Here is a 17,861-nt window from a genome sequence, read left to right on the forward strand (position 1 = left end):
GTGTAAACACCCCTATATTTAGGGGCTATATGTACTGAATTGACCCAGCTATCCCCCACAGGGGCTGCACTCTCTTGACCCACCTATCCCCTCCAGGGGCTGCACTCCCTTGACCCACCTATCCCCTCCAGGGGCTGCACTCCCTTGACCCAGCTATCCCCCCAGGGGCTGCACTCCCTTGACCCAGCTATCCCCCTCAGCCCCAAAAGTGCACTCAGTTGACCCAGCCATCTAGGCGCCTTATACTACTATCATTCCAAAGCGAGGCAAAAGAGCATACGGGGCTTTCTTTGACGTTCTGGAGGAGACTTTTCAGCACAACCTCTCAGACATTCTCTAGTACGTAAATAGCCTTGCTTCATGCAAATCATTTTTTTTTTATAAACTTTTATAAAACAAAAATTGGAAGATTGTGCACAGATAGTTTACCTTCAAGTCGCAAACAAATCAATATTTTTCTTTTGATTTAAATTAATTTAACTTTCAAATATGCAATTGAAGACTTTTAAACTGCAAAGAGTCAATTACTTAGTACTTTTCAATTAACAATAAAAAGATTCCTGAAAAAATAATCAACTTACATGATTGAATTTTGTAGTCCAGGGGGCAAGAAAGATTTATTTGAAAACAGGAAGTCTGAAAGGTTTCCTTTCATAAAGAGTGCGTCGGCGACAGTGGAACCAAACAGAGAAATTGTGAAACCCCCGCTGATGCGGAGTATGTCAGCAGAAGTTAGGCGAGAACCCGTGGAATCGATCAGCGAGTTTCAGGAACAGTCCTTTACGTGTGAGCTACCCCTGGAGGAAAAAGATTTCCAGAACTTATCCATTGTAGACGAAGAGTTCATCTTACCAGAGAGTAAGAATAAGTCTCTTAGGCACATTTATCCTAGCCATGCTTACAGGAATTCTGAACTTGTACTTTCATGAAGTTATTCCTGTCGACAAATGCCTCTTCGGAGCTTTTTTCATAGAATGATCTAAATTGTGTTCTACATTTGAAAGGGAAATGTGAATAGTAATAGCTCAACGTTTCCCTTGTGAACTTTATCACTAGCTTACCTTAATGAATTCATATATGGTATCCGAGATTTTAGAATTTGTTCTTATTGTGTCAGAATGGCCTTCAGAAACGGAGCATGCCCAGTCATTAAATTTCAAAGTCCACAGATCTCGAAGTTCATCAGCTCTTTCTAGCCTTAATGTGGTATGTATATTCCATTTCTTCTACCCTTTTTCCACTTTGATAACTGTAGATAAAATCCGTCCATATTAACACGTATTCTTTTGACAGTCCCCTAAGTCGGAGGTCTATCCTATGGTGAAGAAACCTCGGGGAAGATTAGTCATCATCAACAACTTCAAATTTGGCAGACAGGAAGTGGACGTAGAGAGAATGGGGAGATCCCAACAAGATGCCACTAGTTTGGATTTGCTCTTCAAACAACTTCATTTCCGAACAAAACAACACAGCAATCTAACATTAGAGGTGCTTTATTATTTTTATCAATCATGTACTAGCCTTTTTGTGTCCCAAATATGAATATACCTCAACGGATACATCCAGTTTTTTTTTCTCGTGACAATTTTTTAAAGTAAAATGTCTGCTTGGAATTCAAAATTTGATATCTCTCGGTAGGAACTTTCTGCCGTACTGGAGAAGGAGCGAACATGTGACCACGCCTCAGTTGAGTGTTACGTAATGGTCGTTATGTCACGTGGTGACGGAGACCACATCTATGGTGTGAATGGTTATAAGATATGTATAGACACCATCATTTCAATGTTTGACGATGAACATTGCAGCAGTCTAAGAGGGATTCCGAAGATATTTATTTTCCAAGCATGTGATGATGGTTCGTACATCCAACATTAACTAAGAACTAACTATATACATGTATACTATATGCACGCAGAGACGTAGCTATCATTGTTACGTGTCTGATGCATTTATCTTCAATGAAATACAACTTAATAGGTCTTTTCTTTTCAGCAAAATCCAAATCAGTGGATGAAATAAAAACGGCTACCGAAAACCTGACATCTATGGTATCTTCTTCAACGACGTCTGACCAAGCTGTGAACATGAGGGCCGACATGTTCGTTGTTAGGGCAACGCAAGATGGTAGATACGGTGTAGTCACGTTAATCTTCATATTAATTTGAACAAAACGAATTTTAATGGAATTCATAATTTCAAAACCATCAATTTTTCAGTGGCAGTGGATTATCATGGCGTGTTTGGCTCCAGATTTATACAGTCTTTTGTATATCTCATGCGCAACTTAGCATTCAAAGAAGACTTCGAAGAAATTATTAAAAAGGTATCCTAGAAAAATCAAGGATCACAAAGATTCTTTTGACTTTGCTCTTATTGTCTTATTGTACTTATAATGTACCATTCACTATACATGTGTACCTCTAAAATGTTTACCATGTTTTGATTTACAGATAAATCTTCTGAATTCGGTCAGTGAGCCAGAGATAGTGGAATATGCCAGTTCATTTTCAAGAAAACTGTTTTTTAATCCTTGACCATTTACAATCTGAGACAGAGGACATGCTTTATGTATTTCATTGGAGTGAATGATTTGGTGTGTTGTGACTTCAATGAATTTTACGTCCATACAGACTACACACATCACAGTTTTATACTAAGTGCAATATCATTTTCCTTTTATTTATAGGTATCTCTCAAACGGTATTGTACAATTAAATGAAATTGTAGCAAAAGATATTCAGAAACCCTGTGTATGCATTTTATATTTTGAATACATTCTTTAAAAAGGTTCGGAGAAAATATTTAACAGACTCAACAAGCTTAATTTCTTGCACTGTATTCACAGCAAATGCAAAAACACTTTTACATTTTAAAGGGGGTTGTTGTGGCCATTTTTAGATCATTTTCACCTCCTTTAGAAGAAGAGCTCCATATAAAGATATACAAAAATGATCAAATTTTAAAACTAAAATGTATGAAATTTTTCTTTGCCAAATGATAGTTGACAGCTTAAGATATCATATCTAAAAAATTAAGTTATATCTGGTGGTTAATTCATTACCCCCAGCCTTCTTAACATATAATACAGTAAATGAGAAGATATGTGACATTACATAGGTAACCAACAATTAGTAAACCAGTCTCTATACCACTCAAATCAAAAGGACACCCACATAGGCATGTTTATCTTAATGTAAACATAATTAATAACACAGAAAATGTGTGTAGTAAAGATGACCTTTCATACTGACATAAAAAACGAAATGTTTTATCAGCATCATCTGCACTGGGTACTAACATCCCATGTATTACAGCTCTGGCATTGCCTCCTTCACTGGATGTTTGCTCTAAAGTACAGATTGCATTTTGGGGATGTTGAAGCAAAATTATTGTAAAATGCACATTTTCCATTCCACCAAGGACCATATAAAGCAGTAGACAACTTTTGTGTAAAGAAATCCATGTAAATTCCTAATGGAAACCATCTTTCTGAAACACATTTGGAACAGAATCCAATACTGCTGATAAAGAGCCTGCTACTGTCCAAATATTCCTTCATCCACTACACAGAGTGACGTCAGAAGATTCCGGAAGTCCTCTGGGGTCCAGGGGGTAGTGCTGACAGGGACAGGGTGATGACTGCTACTCTGGGGGCTGAAGGGCAACAAAATAGGGGTGTGTACAAAATAATTTGATGAAATCAAATTATAAAAGCAATGGAATCTGTTTCAAAATACTGTATACAGGGAAATTTTCGCTCCCGTTTTATTTTCGCCCCTTTCGCCCTATCCTCATTTGGGCGAATTTTAAACGGGGCGAAATGAAATACATTGTATTACATATAATTTCTGTAATAAAATTATGAATGGGCGAATTTAAAACTGGGCAAAATTGTTTGCAAGTGTGAAAGGGCGAAAATTTAACGGGACGAAAATAACCCTGTATACAGTAGGCCAATCAACAAAGACTTCAAATGGGAAATCAAAATGGTGTACAAAATAAAGGGAATCAAAAAAAAGACATTTTGAACTAATTTATATTTCGAAAATACAATAAGTATCAATTAACTTGGACTTCATCACTGTAACATGTCATTGATGTTTTAAATATTTTAGCAAAGGTAACTTATTATGTTCCCCAAACGAAGTTGGGGAACATATTGTTTTTACTCTGTTTCTTATTATGTTCCCCAAACGAAGTTGGGGAACATATTGTTTTTACTCTGTTTCTTATTATGTTCCCCAAACGGAGTTTGGGAACATATTGTTTTTACTCGTTTTCTTATTATTATTATTATGTCGCCCCGAACGAAGTCGGGGACGACATATTGATATTGTACGCATGTTTTTTTTATCCAGGCTGTTTCTCGGAGATGGCTGGGACAATCTTCCTGAAACTTTCCTTAAAGGACGATCACTGGTTGTAGTTGTGCAGTGAGGTCGTTCAGTTCCAATATGTCTACCGTTGCCATGGAAACCTGTAAAAAGCGACAAATTTTGTCCGAGAGTGTTCTCTCTGGTCCCTTAAACGTTCGTCATGAAACTTTTCTTATTTTAATGATTAGTATCTGTAGTTCTGCAACTCGTATTTAAAATTTTCATATAATCGATTATTGCCATGGAAACCAGGTCAAAGTTAAAATTCTTTAATTTCGATTTTCTCAATAACTACTCAGGCAATCGTTTTGAAACTTTCAATGTTTATTCCTTGCAATGTGTCAAAGTGATTTCTACTTTCAAAATAATTGTAATGAGTCGCTCACGGTTGCCATAGAAACGAAACAGAAAAAAAGATTCAGATGTACACATGTGTTCTCCAAGGTCTAGGTCAAAGGGTCAAAGTTCGTCGTATCCAATAAAAGTTCTTTTCACAAGGATTACATATTTGAAATACGAAAGCCCTAGTACTTACCGTTCAAACGTTATGGCTATTTACTATGTTCAAGACGACCCCCCCCCCTTTTTTTTGAAGCACACAGCCAAGTAGAATACACAGATATAACATATACAACTTACAAGTAACTTTTTAAAATCTTCATTCATAAAATTCAGTTCCCGTCATGTGATATTTTGCCATCATTCATTCTCCTTCTGTTTTGTCTCTTGAATTTATAAATATTTTATTTTATCTATATAAAAAAAAATAACGATTGTCAGCTGCATTTATTATCATTTCGCGTTTTCTTGTATATCTATCACTTGTATATTATTCATTTCATTAGATAGTGCAAGTATAAATTAAAAAAATTGGTACGTCATTTCCATAGTTTTTATTCATTCATAAATTCTTTGATCCGCTCCTGATGGTTCGCAAAGCCTTGATCACCACTGTATACAAAACATTCATCTCGCCGAAAATGTTCATGATTCCGCTAAATTGAGAAAGTTCACACATGATTTATCATCTCATAACACACATCAGCTCTCTGCAATGCAGAAATGCTCGAATTGATGGTGGCATGTCAGATTCGTGTTTCGGTAGAACCTCTAAAATGAAAGTGAAAGAGGGAAATTTCAGAGTTCTCACTGGCGTTACAATACACAAAATAATTCGGCTGATCTTCTTCATAAATTACATTTCCCAAGCTTTTATCATAGGAAAGATACTGCCAATTAACAAGTATGAGGCTCAGTTCAGTACATCTGCCAGATTTCTTTTATGCAAGTCTGCAAATTGAGGAACTTGTAATTTTCCTGCACTACTTTCTTCTCCTACCGATTCTAAAAATAATGAGTGGGATGTACCGAATTAAGGTCTTCCGTTTCCAATGGAAAGGACTGATATAACTCAATGGTTGTTCAAACTTAGCTTATGGACTTTTGTTTTAATGATGATAAAAATTAAAGTCTTGTCTAATACGGGGCGACATATGCTATTGCTTGCAATAGCAGACTTTCTAGTTATTAAGGTCTTCCGTCTTCAGCGGAAGACCTTCTTGTTATTCTTAGGTTTCTTTTCCACTATTTTTATTAAGGTCTTCCGTCTTCAGCGGAAGACCTTATTGTTTTTCTTCGGTTTCTTTTTCACTTTTATTATTATTATTTTTTTTCTTACCGATTTTGTGCACGCGATTTCTCGAAAACGGCTCAACAAAATCTTATGAAACTTTCAGGACGTATGGAACATCACTTGAACCTTATGCGTTTTTTTCCGTTTCGATGACGTCACTTCCGGTCTAGAGATATCGTCGATTTTCTGATTTTTAAGGGTCATTTTGTCCACAATTTTCCCGAAAAACGGCTCTAGTTATTATTATTATTATTGTTTTTTTTTCTTACCGATTTTGTGCACGCAATTTCTCGAAAACGGCTGGATAGATTTTCATGAAACTTTCAGGACTGATAGAACATCAAACAAACCTGATATATAATTTTTTGTTTTGATGACGTCACTTCCGGTTTTGAGATTTCCGCGATTTAGTGATTTTCAGGGGGTCTCATTGTCCATCATTTTTCTCGAAAATGCCTTAAGACAGAAACATGAGATTTTCAGCGATGATAGAGCAACGTGTGCTCTTTTGTCACACACCACTCTCTTTCTCCGGAAGTGCCGCACGTCGGCGCTCGCTATGGGCTGAAAAAAGTCCTATCACGAATTGCAAAATTTTTGACACTTTTTCTACGATATCTTTTTACCTGGAAATATTTTGTTAAAATATGTAGAACAAAAAAAGTATAGAATTCCAAGATCTTTCAACTGATACCTCGGAAAAAGGGCTCGCCCCTTAAATCAGGGGCTGAGAGGGGCCGAAAGTTTTTTCTTTATATCTCAAAAAGTATTGAGAATTTGTAATACGTCAAAGAAGCAAAGTTGTTCAAAATTTCAAGCTTAATTTTTTGGAGTCGTCAAAATACGTCCGGTGACGTCACTTCCGGCCAAACCGGAAGTAGTCGGAAAACGCGGTTTTTTGCCGTTCTCGACAAGATTTTGGGTTACATTTGTCTCTGGGAGCATGAAAAGTAATTTTTCCGTCCGTCGTCGTCACTTCCGGTCAAACCGGAAGTAGCAAAAAATGGCTTTTTTGAAGGTTTTGGTGCAAAATTGAAATTATAAAGTCACTGGAGACTACTTAGCTCATTGCTTTATTTTGTTCCGTCATTTCCGGCACTTCCGGTCAAAACCGGACGGAAGACCTACTCGTTGCTTTGCAACGAGCTTTGCTCTAGTTAAGGTCTTCCGTCTTCACGGAAGACCTTATAGTGATTCTACTGTTTCTTATTATTATTCTTATTATTCTTTTTTTTGACAAAATTTTGTGCAGGCGATTTCTCGAAAACTATTCAGCGGTTTTTCACGAATCTTTCACAAAACATGTGTCATTATATGAAGTTGTTACATCCGAAGAGAAATTTGGAGAATTCGCTTCTGGTGCCAAGTTATGGACAATTTCCTGATTTTAAAATGCGATTTTGTCGCCCCTTTTTTTCGAAAATTGCTAAGGATATGAACTGGAGACTTATTGGAGATGATAGATCATGACTTTGTGGTTTGCAGAATCGCCTTTTCGTACGTCGTCAGTACTTCCGGTCGTAACGAATTGCAAACTTAAAAAATTCGTATTTTCTAACTTTTTTGTTTTTCAGTATTTTTCATTTATATTTGGTATGGTAATAGAAGCCCTCTGTATAATGCTTACTATTTAATTTGTTTGAATGTTAATAAATCTAAACTCTAGATATTAGCATTCAAAAATCTGAAGCGGGTCCAAAATGGCGGCTGTCTCTTTCAACGCCGACATTTCGCAATTGTGGTTTACGGAGGCAGCCGAGCGTTTGCTTGAACGAAAGTAACATAAGACTAAATGAAATGTAAAGGAATACTTGGATTGTCACGTCGTAGTTTCGTTGCAGTTCTGTGTCAAACTAACGTCTTCTATAATTGGTTTTGGCTGGTTTTCAAAGTAGGTAAACAAAAGACGATTGTGCAAAATGTGCAAATGAAATTCGATACCTAATATCTTTTGTGCATTACGAAAAAACTTATAAGTAATACTTTCTCAAAAAGAATATCAATTAATATTGTCAGTATAAATCTTAACCACTGTTTTTTCCTATGCACACTTGTGTCATATTAAACTAATAAATAAGACAAAATAAGAAATGATTTTTTTTTTTAAAGATCGCTTCATGGAGTTTATTTGAGCATTCTTGTTTCAAAGACCTGATTCAAGTTATTGAGCATAAATGATTTCTGATTCCTTGACCATCAAAGGGCGAGCCATGTATTTCGGCGAAACGTTTCAAACTTTTTCAATTAACTAATCGGGATAGTTCAGTTTGGGGATAAGCAGGAAATTGAAGGAAAAAAAATTCATAACCGTTTCACCGCTTAAGTGTTACATGCATATATACAATATGGAATTTTTAAAATGTGTTATATCTACTTTCTAAATCTCGAATCTTAGGCTATAAGAACGTTCTTTTTTTAATTTCATTGAAGCTATCACACATATTTAATAGAACATCCCAAAGAAAAAGCGCGAAGATTAACTCGTGGCGTTTGGCGCTAAATTTTGAAAAATGACCTGCCTTTCATAATTTTAAGAGAGAAGCATATTCGTTTATATATACAAGTAGATTTAGAGTAGAGGTCCCGATAGCGTAATATTTAGTGCGTTGGAATTTCATGCTAGCGACTTGGGTTAAATCCTCCTTGTTTGCAAATCTATTTTTACTTTTTCAGCTCGATTTTACGTCTTCTTTCTGGAATCGGACGGAAGACCTCTCGTTGCTCGCAACGAGGTTCATATCTAGTTCTTATTATGTTCCCCAAACGAAGTTGGGGAACATATTGTTTTTACTCTGTTTCTTATTATTATTATTATTATTATTATTATTATTATTATTATTTTTCTTCTTCCTGGGAAAATTTTGTCCACGAGTGATCTTGTAAACTACACATCCGACTTAGGTGAAACCTTTTTAGGGTCAGTAGGCATGTTATGTAGAGTTGCCAAACAAAGGTCATGTTGCGCGCACGTGCTTGCAAGAGCGCGCACGTGCAACATGTGAAATTACCAATATAATGGATATTGCCGTAACTTTTCTATTTTATGATGAATTTTTTTGAAACTCATAATGTAAGGATACATTAGTAGTATAGACAAGATAGCATGGTCAAAATAACAAGATCTCACGCGCATGCACGTGCGCTTGCCTCTGATTGGCTGAAATTAAAGTCTCAATAACTTTCTTGTTTCTTGTCATAATTCTTTGAAATTTTGAACATAGTCCTACATTATGAAGATCTACCACATGATATATAAGAATTTTCATGAAAGCATGCGCATGTGCGCGTGCTGCAAGCTGATTGGCTGAAACTTTAAATGGCAATATCTCCTTTGTTTTTTGACGAAATTCTTTGAAATTTAAAATATAGTCAGGCATTAGGATATCCTACAAAATGATATAGAAAAAAAATCATGAAATCACGCGCATGCACGTGTGCTGCAATCTGATTGGCTGAAACTTTAAATGGCTATTTTTCCTTTGTTTTTTGACGAAATTCTTTGAAATTTAAAATATAGTCAGGCATTAGGATATCCTACAAAATGATATAGAAAAAAATCATGAAATCACGCGCATGCACGTGTGCTGCAATCTGATTGGCTGAAACTTTAAATAACTATTTATCCTTTGTTTTTGGACGAAATTCTTAGAAATTTAAAATATAGTCATGCATTAGGATATCCTACAAAATGATATTAAAAAAATCATGAAATTACGCGCATGCACGTGTGCTGAAATCTGATTGGCTGAAACTTTAAATGGCTATAACTACCTTGTTTTTCAACCAAACAGGATGGGATTTAGAACATAGATAGATGTAAGGGACTCCTACAAGAAGGTATTATCATAATGCACGTGCACGCACGTGCGTGCATTTGAAACGAGTATATTTAAAAATACTCTTGAATGAGTGATTTTTATTACTTTTGGACTGAATGCTCTAATATATAGTATATTGAAATATATAAGTAGTGTAGACAAGATGATATGGTCATAACGCACATGCATTCACATGCGCTTGGGTGCAATGCTAAAAATTGAATATAATTGATATCCTTCTGGGAAAACATTGTTAAAGTCAAAAATGCACAGAGTTTGTCTTATTTAATGAAGCTTACAGGGGATATGGCACCGAAAGGGAGTTGGGGAGCGTTTGGGGAACATCTGTAACGGTTCCCGTTACAATTAGCACTAGTTATTATTCTTTTTTTTCTTCTTTGTTCTCCGGTACTTTTTTTGTCCGCGAGTGTTCTCAGAAACTGTTCACCCAACTGAGCTAAAACCTTTTTAGGGTTAATAGGTGTGTAGTGTAGGTGTGCAACACGAAGGTTATTTTGCGCGCATACGCATGCACGTGCGGGCGCGTGAAATGAGTGAAATGACGGATATACTTTATATAGCCATAACTTTTACATTTTTTGATGAAATGCTTTAAAACTCATTTAATAAGGATATATTAATAGTGTAGATAATGTGACACTGTCAAATTAGCACGAACTCACGCGCATGCACGTGCGCTTCGCTCTGATTGGCTGCAACAAAAATCTCAATATCTTTTCTGTTTTTTGACGAAATGCTATGAAATTTAAAATATAGGCATACTTTAGCATGTACTACAATATGATATATAACAATTGTCATGTAAACACGCGCATGCACGTGTGCTGCAATCTGATTGGCTTAAACTTTAAATGGCTATAACTCCCTTGTTTTTCAACGAAACAGTATGGGATTTAGAACATAGATAAACATAATGGACTCCCACAAGGAGGTATGGTCATCATGCGCATGCATGCACGTGCATGCACGTGTGCTTTGCTGTGATTCGCTGAAACAAAAATCGCAATATCTCTTTTTAATTAATGCTTTAAAATTTTAAACATAATCATGCATTAGGATGTCCTACAATATGATATATAACAGTTGTCGTGAAAACATGCGCATACACGTGCGCTGCAATCTGATTGGCTTAAACTTAAAATGGCTATATCTTCCTCGTTTTTCAACCAAACAGGATGGGATTTAGAACATAGACAAACATAACAGACTCCTACAAGCAGATACAGTCGACATGCACATGCATGCACGTGCGTGCACGTGAAATGAGTAAAATTACAAATACACTAGATTAAAAGGTATTTTTTAATTCTTTTGGATAAAACGCTGTAATTTCTAGTATATAAAGTGTCGACAAGATGATATGGTCATTACGCACATGCATTCAAATGCGCATGCGTGCAATGCATAAATTTGAATATACTGAATATACTTCTGGGAAAACATTGTTATAGTCTAAAAGGCATAGAGTTCGTCTTATTTAATGAAGCTTACAGGGAATAAGGCACCAAAAGGGAGTTGGGGAGCGTTTGGGGAACATCTGTAACGGTTCCCGTTACAATTAGCCCTAGTTATTATTATTATTATTATTTTTCTTCTTCCTGGGAAAATCTTTTCCGCGAATGATCTTGTAAACTACACGTCCGACCTAGGTGAAACCTTTTTAGGATCAGTAGGCATGTTATGTAGATTTGCGGAACGAAGGTCATTTTGCGCGCACGTGCTTGCAAGAGCGCGCACGTGCAATGCGTGAAATGACCAAAATAATAGAAACAGCCGTAACTTTTTTATTTTTTGATTATATGCTTTGATACTCATAATATAAGTATATATTAGTAGTATAGACGTGTTGACATAGTCAAAATAGCAAGATCTCACGCGCATGCACGTGTGATTTGCTTTGATTGGCTGAAACTAAAGTCTCAATATCTTTCTTGTTTTTCGTCACAATACTTTGAAATTTTGAACTTAGTCACACATTATGAAGATCTACAGCATGGTATATAATAATTTTCATGAAAGCACGTACATGCGCATGTGTTGCCAAGAGCGCGCACGTGCAACATGTGAAATAACCAAGACCATGGATGAAGCCGTAACTTTACTTTTTCTTGATGGAATTTTTTGAAACTCACAATGCATGAATATAGTAGTAGTATGGACAAGATGACATGGTCAAAATTGCAAGATCTTACGCGCATGCACGTGCGCTTTGCTCTGATTGGCTGAAACTAAAGTCTCAAAATCTTTCTTGTTTTACGTCGTAATCCTTTGAAATTTTGAGCTTAGTCACATATAATGATGATATATAAGAATTATCATGAAAGCACATAAATCCACGTGTGCTGCAATCTGATTGGCTGAAACTTTACATGCCTATATCTTTCTTGTTTCTCAACAAAACAGGATGAAGTTTAGAATATGAATAAGTATTATGGATTCCTACATGATATTGATATCAAAATTGAATGCAAAGGACGTGCTTGCATGCACATGCGCACACGCAATGCGTAAAAATGAACAATATGTTTAAAAAACGCTAAAATTTATATTTTTATGACTTTTAATTGATTTCTGGAATATAAAGATATGTTATTGGTTTAGACACATGTCATGATCACCTTGCATGTGCATGCACGTGCATTTGCGAACAATGCGTGAAATGACAAAAAGTTGATATCATGGTAGCTTTTAAATTCTTTTTATGAAATCCTGCGATACTAAGCATATTGAAAAAAGTTTTAAATTAAATTTGCACAAAAAGGGAGTTGGGAAGCGTTTGGGGAACATCTGTAACGGTCCCCGTTACAATTAGAACTAGTTATTTTATGCATTACAATAAAATATGTTTAAAGATTCAAAGAAACTGTTCATCTGAAATGGTCCAATTCATTTAGTCAATTGAGAATCTTTGTACAAGACACTCTCATCAAGTTACAGCTACATCTGAACATCAACCTATAAAGTATTTGTGTAGCATCGTAACATATATATATATATAATTCACTTACTTGATAGATGAAGGATTGTTGAAGGTCACCAGTATATCTGAGGTAAATTTAGAGATACGAAAAAGACCAATGTGCATGTCTACTGTGTTTTTAGCTGCCTCATTAAATTTGGAGACATTCTGTTGTCCTAGGACATAATAGGCATTGTCACACCTAAATAAAAAACATTAAAAATTTCAATCTTTCCATGTAAATTATCATTATATCCTTTCTTACCAGATATCTGAAACTAAGAACCCGCAGGTTGATTTTATAGACATGCAGTTTGTGACTTACTGCGTCATTTTAAGATCAGTGTTAGGGATTTCCTCAATCTGTACAATAGCAGCATCTCCACTCTGCACGTCATTGTCAGAAGCCAGGTCACTAAAGTGGGTCCTGTAAAACAGGCATGACAATGAAAATCCTGAGAGTTCATACTAACAATAACACATTGTTACCTTTGAGGAGTACAGTTAAACACCATGGATCCATCCAAAATCCAAACTAAAAAGGGCCCAATTAAGAAATCTTTAAATAGCTCAGTGCACAGGTCTATTAAAAACATGTACAATTTTATCTGAAAATTTAATATTTTTTATATCTCAGCTATAATACATGATTAAGACCATGTCTGTCTGAAAGCAACATCATTTCATACATCATTCCATCAGCTTTCTCCTCATAATTGTATATTTCAGAAACTCAAGGTTGATTGAGATATTCTGCTTAGTGACTGGTTAACTGACACTATTTTTTGCAGGAATACTGGTACATAAATACTGAGTTACTGATATTTTATTGCTGAGTTACTTACACTTTATTGCTGAGTTATTGACACTTTATTGCTTAGTTACTGACACTTCATTGTTGAGTTACTGACACTTTATTGTTGAGTTACTGACACTTTATTGCTAAGTTACTGATATTTTTCTGTTGAGTTACTGACACTTTATTGTTGAGTTACTGACACTTTATTGTTGAGATACTGACAATTTATTGTTGAGTTACTGACACTTTATTGTTGAGTTACTTACATTTAATTGTTGAGTTACTGACAATTTATTGCTGAGTTACTGACACTTTATTGTTGAGTTATTGACAATTTATTGTTGAGTTACTGACATTTTATTGCTGGGTTACTGAAATACACTTTATTGCTTGGTTACTGACATTAACTTTATTGTTGAGTTACTGACACTTTATTGATGAGTTACTGATATTTTTTGCTGGGTTACTGACATTATTTTATTGCTGAGTTACTGATATTTACTTTATTGCTGGGTTACAAACATTTTATCACTGTGTTACTGACATTTACTTTAATGCTGAGTTACTGACATTTTATTGTTAAGTTACTGACAATTTATTGCTGAGTTATTGACACTTTATTGTTGAGTTACTGACACTTTATTGTTGAGTTACTGATAATTTATTGCTGAGTTACTGACACTTTATTGTTGAGTTACTGACTTTTATTGTTGAGTTACCGACACTTTATTGTTGAGTTACTGATAATTCATTGCTGAGTTACTGACACTTTATTGCTGGGTTACTGATATTTTATTGCTCGGTTATTGACACTTTATTGTTGAGTTACTGACACTTTATTGTTGAGTTACTGACACTTTATTGTTGAGTTACTGACACTTTATTGGTGAGTTACTGACACTTTATTGTTGAGTTACTGACATTTTATTGTTGAGTTACTGACACTTTACTGAGTTATTGACACTTTATTGCTGAGTTACTGAAACTTTATTGTTGAGTTACTGACACTTTATAGCTGAAGTATTGACACTTTATTGCTGGGTTATTGACACTTTATTGTTGAGTTACTGACACTTTATTGCTGGGTTATTGACACTTTATTGCTTAGTTACTGACACTTTATTGTTGAGTTACTGACACTTTATTGTTGAGTTACTTATATTTTATTGCTGGGTTACTGATATTATTTTATTGCTGAGTTACTGACATTTACTTTATTGCTGGGTTACAAACACTTTTTCGCTGTGTTACTGACATTTACTTTATTGCTGAGTTACTAACATTTTATAGTTAAGTTACTGACAATTTATTGCTGAATTATTGACACTTTATTGTTGAGTTACTGACAATTTATTGCTGAATTACTGACACTTTATTGTTAAGTTACTGACTTTTATTGTTGAGTTACCGACACTTTATTGTTGAGTAACTGACACTTTATTGTTGAGTTACTGATATTTTATTGCTGGGTTATTGACACTTTATTGTTGAGTTATTGAAACTTTATTGTTGAGTTACTGACACTTTATTGCTGAATTATTGACATTTTATTGCTGAGTTACTGAAATTTACTTTATTGTTGAGTTACTGACACTTTATTGCTGAGTTACTGATACTTTATTGTTGAGTTACTGACTCTTTATTGTTGAGTTACTGACTCTTTATTGTTGAGTTACTGACTCTTTATTGTTGAGTTACTGACTCTTTATTAAGTACTGTGTTACTGAAACTTTATCACTTAGATACTGAAATTTTAATGCTTTCATACTGAAATTTACTTTATTGCCAAGTTACTTACATTTTATTGCTGGGTTACTGAAATTTACTTTTTTGCTGAGTTACTAACATTTCATTGCTGAGTTACTGGAACTTCATTTCTGGGTTACTGGTACTTTATTGTGGTTACTGACACTATACTGTTTGGTTACTTTTTACACTATATTACAGGTCTTCTGACACTTACTTAATTGCTTCTTCGTCATCTTTGTCCACATACTCCAGGATCTCTATGATTATACTCTGGTCTGTGACTGGGTGAGCAAACACTTCCTGGTTATCAGGAATCTGGCGAATGTCACTAAATAATAAAGTATAACATCATAATCTGATTTCTCGAAATGTGTTTGAAATATTAAAATACTGAAGATATCTACAGTATCTTCTTAGAAGTGTCCATTGTACAGTGTGGGCCTATACAATTTATTGCCTAGAGCAGCTGCATGTTTAAGAAAATGGTTGAGGGCATCACATCAGCAACAGCACCTGATCAATTCATCAAATTCCGAAAACACAAAAGATAACATTTGATCTAAAGCTAATCAAGATTACAAGAGACAATCTAATATTACAGAAAGCAGAATACTGTGTATATATAGTAAAACTGTGGAAATATCAAGTACTTACTCCTAACAAAATAATTTTTTTTTTGGTCCATACTGCAATTTATTTAAAAACATATTAATATATGGAAGAGGAAATATTCTGTGCCTGAAAGTTAGGGGACTACCATTTAATTCTGAGGTGGGGGTCTGGCAGATTTTGGAAATAAATAATCTGTCCCTGAAAATGTTGAAAATAAATAATCTGTCCTCCACTACAAAGAAAATAAATAATCTGACCTTGACTTATGATATTTAAATATTGTGAAAAATACATTTTATTTACATGTAATTTAATCTAAAAAATCTTCAATTTGACAATTTTTTTGGCTCGCTTCGCTCGCCCTTTTAGAACCAAATAGTATTCAAAATCAGATTACCAGACTGGATACTTGTAGTTAGTTTATCAACATGACAATGTGCACTTAGTAGGTGTGATGATTCACTTTAAATACAAGCCAATTCTTATACACCGCAAAAGACGAATTTTCTTGTTAAAGAATTATACTTCCCCGATAAATTACTACAAAATATACAATGGTGGATTTAAGGGGGACGTACATGTGTACGGCCCCTCCCTAAAATTTCAAAGTATGATACGAATAATAATTCCATACTTTGGTACAATATCAATATTTTGATGCCTAGTTTTTCTCTTTAAATACACGTAGACCAAGAGCTTCAGGGGGCTTTGCCCCCTAAGGCCTTTTCATTCAAAGTATGAGATGACTAGTATTAATAATGTCATACTTTGGCACATAACTAACCAATCCCTTCGCGTCACCCCCTTCGCGTCACCCAGGACCCAGACCTCTCCTAAACGAGGTTATACGCGCCCCCTCTCCAAATCCTGTATCCGCCTATGGTATATGAATGATTCGTCCTTTAGAATTTATTGATCAAGATACCGTAAGACGAAGAAGAAAATAAAAAATCTGTCCTTGATAATCTTGAAAATAAATAATCTGTCCTCCACAGGCATGAAAATAAATAATCCGTCTCAAAAAAATTTGCCAGGCCCCCCCCCTCAGGATCAAATGGTCGTCCCCTTATGTGCAATGACAATGTCATTTCTATCACCTGATCCCCCCCCCTTCCACCTATCTCCACCCCCTTATAGACACAAAGTCCTTAAATATTCAGTGAGATACACCTACAGATACTTATAAAACAGGGAGCTATGCAGAATGCAGTTTGGGGGTAAAAAATTAACTCAATTCAAAGAATGCTTTGTTTGCTTATACACATACTCATTCATCATAAAAAATACACTGTACACATCTCTGAATACATTAGGTAGCTGAAGAGACTTATGTACAATAGAAATTACTGTGCAAGTACAGGCATTTGCAAAGAGTGTCATAGACTCTTCCTATCTAAATTGTATTGACAAAAATTAGTCACAAAACACTATTCCTAGGCTTAGGCTACCTTATGTCCGTAGCGTTGTCTGGAAGTTGAACAATGAGGGCTCCCCCAAATAATTCCTGTACTTTCAAAGACATGTCAAGTATTCAAAATCAAAGTCGAATAGGGATTAAATATTACTAAAAGCTATTATTGGAGTACCATAGATGAAAATCTTGCACAATCGCATGTTCATGTTGATTTACTTTCAGTTTCACTTTATCTGAGGTCACTTCAACGCTTTAACCAGGGACAATATCACGAGTCATTTTCTTCTGCTTTAATCGTATTTCTTTTTCATTTTCCTACAAATATTCAAAATAAGAGTGAATGTTAATTTTATCAAATTTGAATGTACTTAATAAATAAATTGTTAGAACGGAAATTATAACGAGTTTCATTTAACTTTCTTACATGTACATGTATAAATCAATGTTAAAAGTAACAAATGATCCTGAAATCTCAGATTT

The 17,861-nt window shown here is 35.0% G+C and overlaps 2 protein-coding genes across 2 annotated transcripts; one reads left to right on the forward strand and one right to left on the reverse strand.

The window, feature by feature from the left end:
* The first annotated feature begins 256 nt into the window (after positions 1–256).
* On the forward strand, positions 257–2,685 carry LOC134274765 (caspase-8-like). The gene is made up of 8 exons (XM_062756996.1): positions 257–339; positions 599–858; positions 1,118–1,206; positions 1,294–1,488; positions 1,639–1,855; positions 1,993–2,124; positions 2,217–2,323; positions 2,451–2,685. Exons 2-8 carry the CDS (start codon positions 711–713, stop codon positions 2,532–2,534), a joined length of 972 nt encoding a protein of 323 aa, XP_062612980.1. The 5' UTR covers positions 257–339; positions 599–710; the 3' UTR covers positions 2,535–2,685.
* Positions 2,686–3,431: 746 nt separating this feature from the next.
* On the reverse strand, positions 3,432–17,621 carry LOC134274766 (ran guanine nucleotide release factor-like). Its single transcript, XM_062756997.1, has 5 exons — positions 17,416–17,621; positions 15,570–15,683; positions 13,133–13,234; positions 12,857–13,009; positions 3,432–3,654 (listed from the first exon to the last, which is right to left on the reverse strand). The coding sequence occupies exons 1-5, from the start codon at positions 17,487–17,489 to the stop codon at positions 3,537–3,539; spliced, it is 561 nt and encodes a 186-aa protein (XP_062612981.1). The 5' UTR covers positions 17,490–17,621; the 3' UTR covers positions 3,432–3,536.
* Positions 17,622–17,861: the final 240 nt, after the last annotated feature.

This window comes from Saccostrea cucullata, unplaced genomic scaffold, assembly GCF_032062105.1.
Source record: "Saccostrea cucullata isolate Sc308-1 unplaced genomic scaffold, CSIRO_AGI_Scuc_v1 ctg7753, whole genome shotgun sequence".
NCBI lineage: Eukaryota > Metazoa > Mollusca > Bivalvia > Ostreida > Ostreidae > Saccostrea > Saccostrea cuccullata.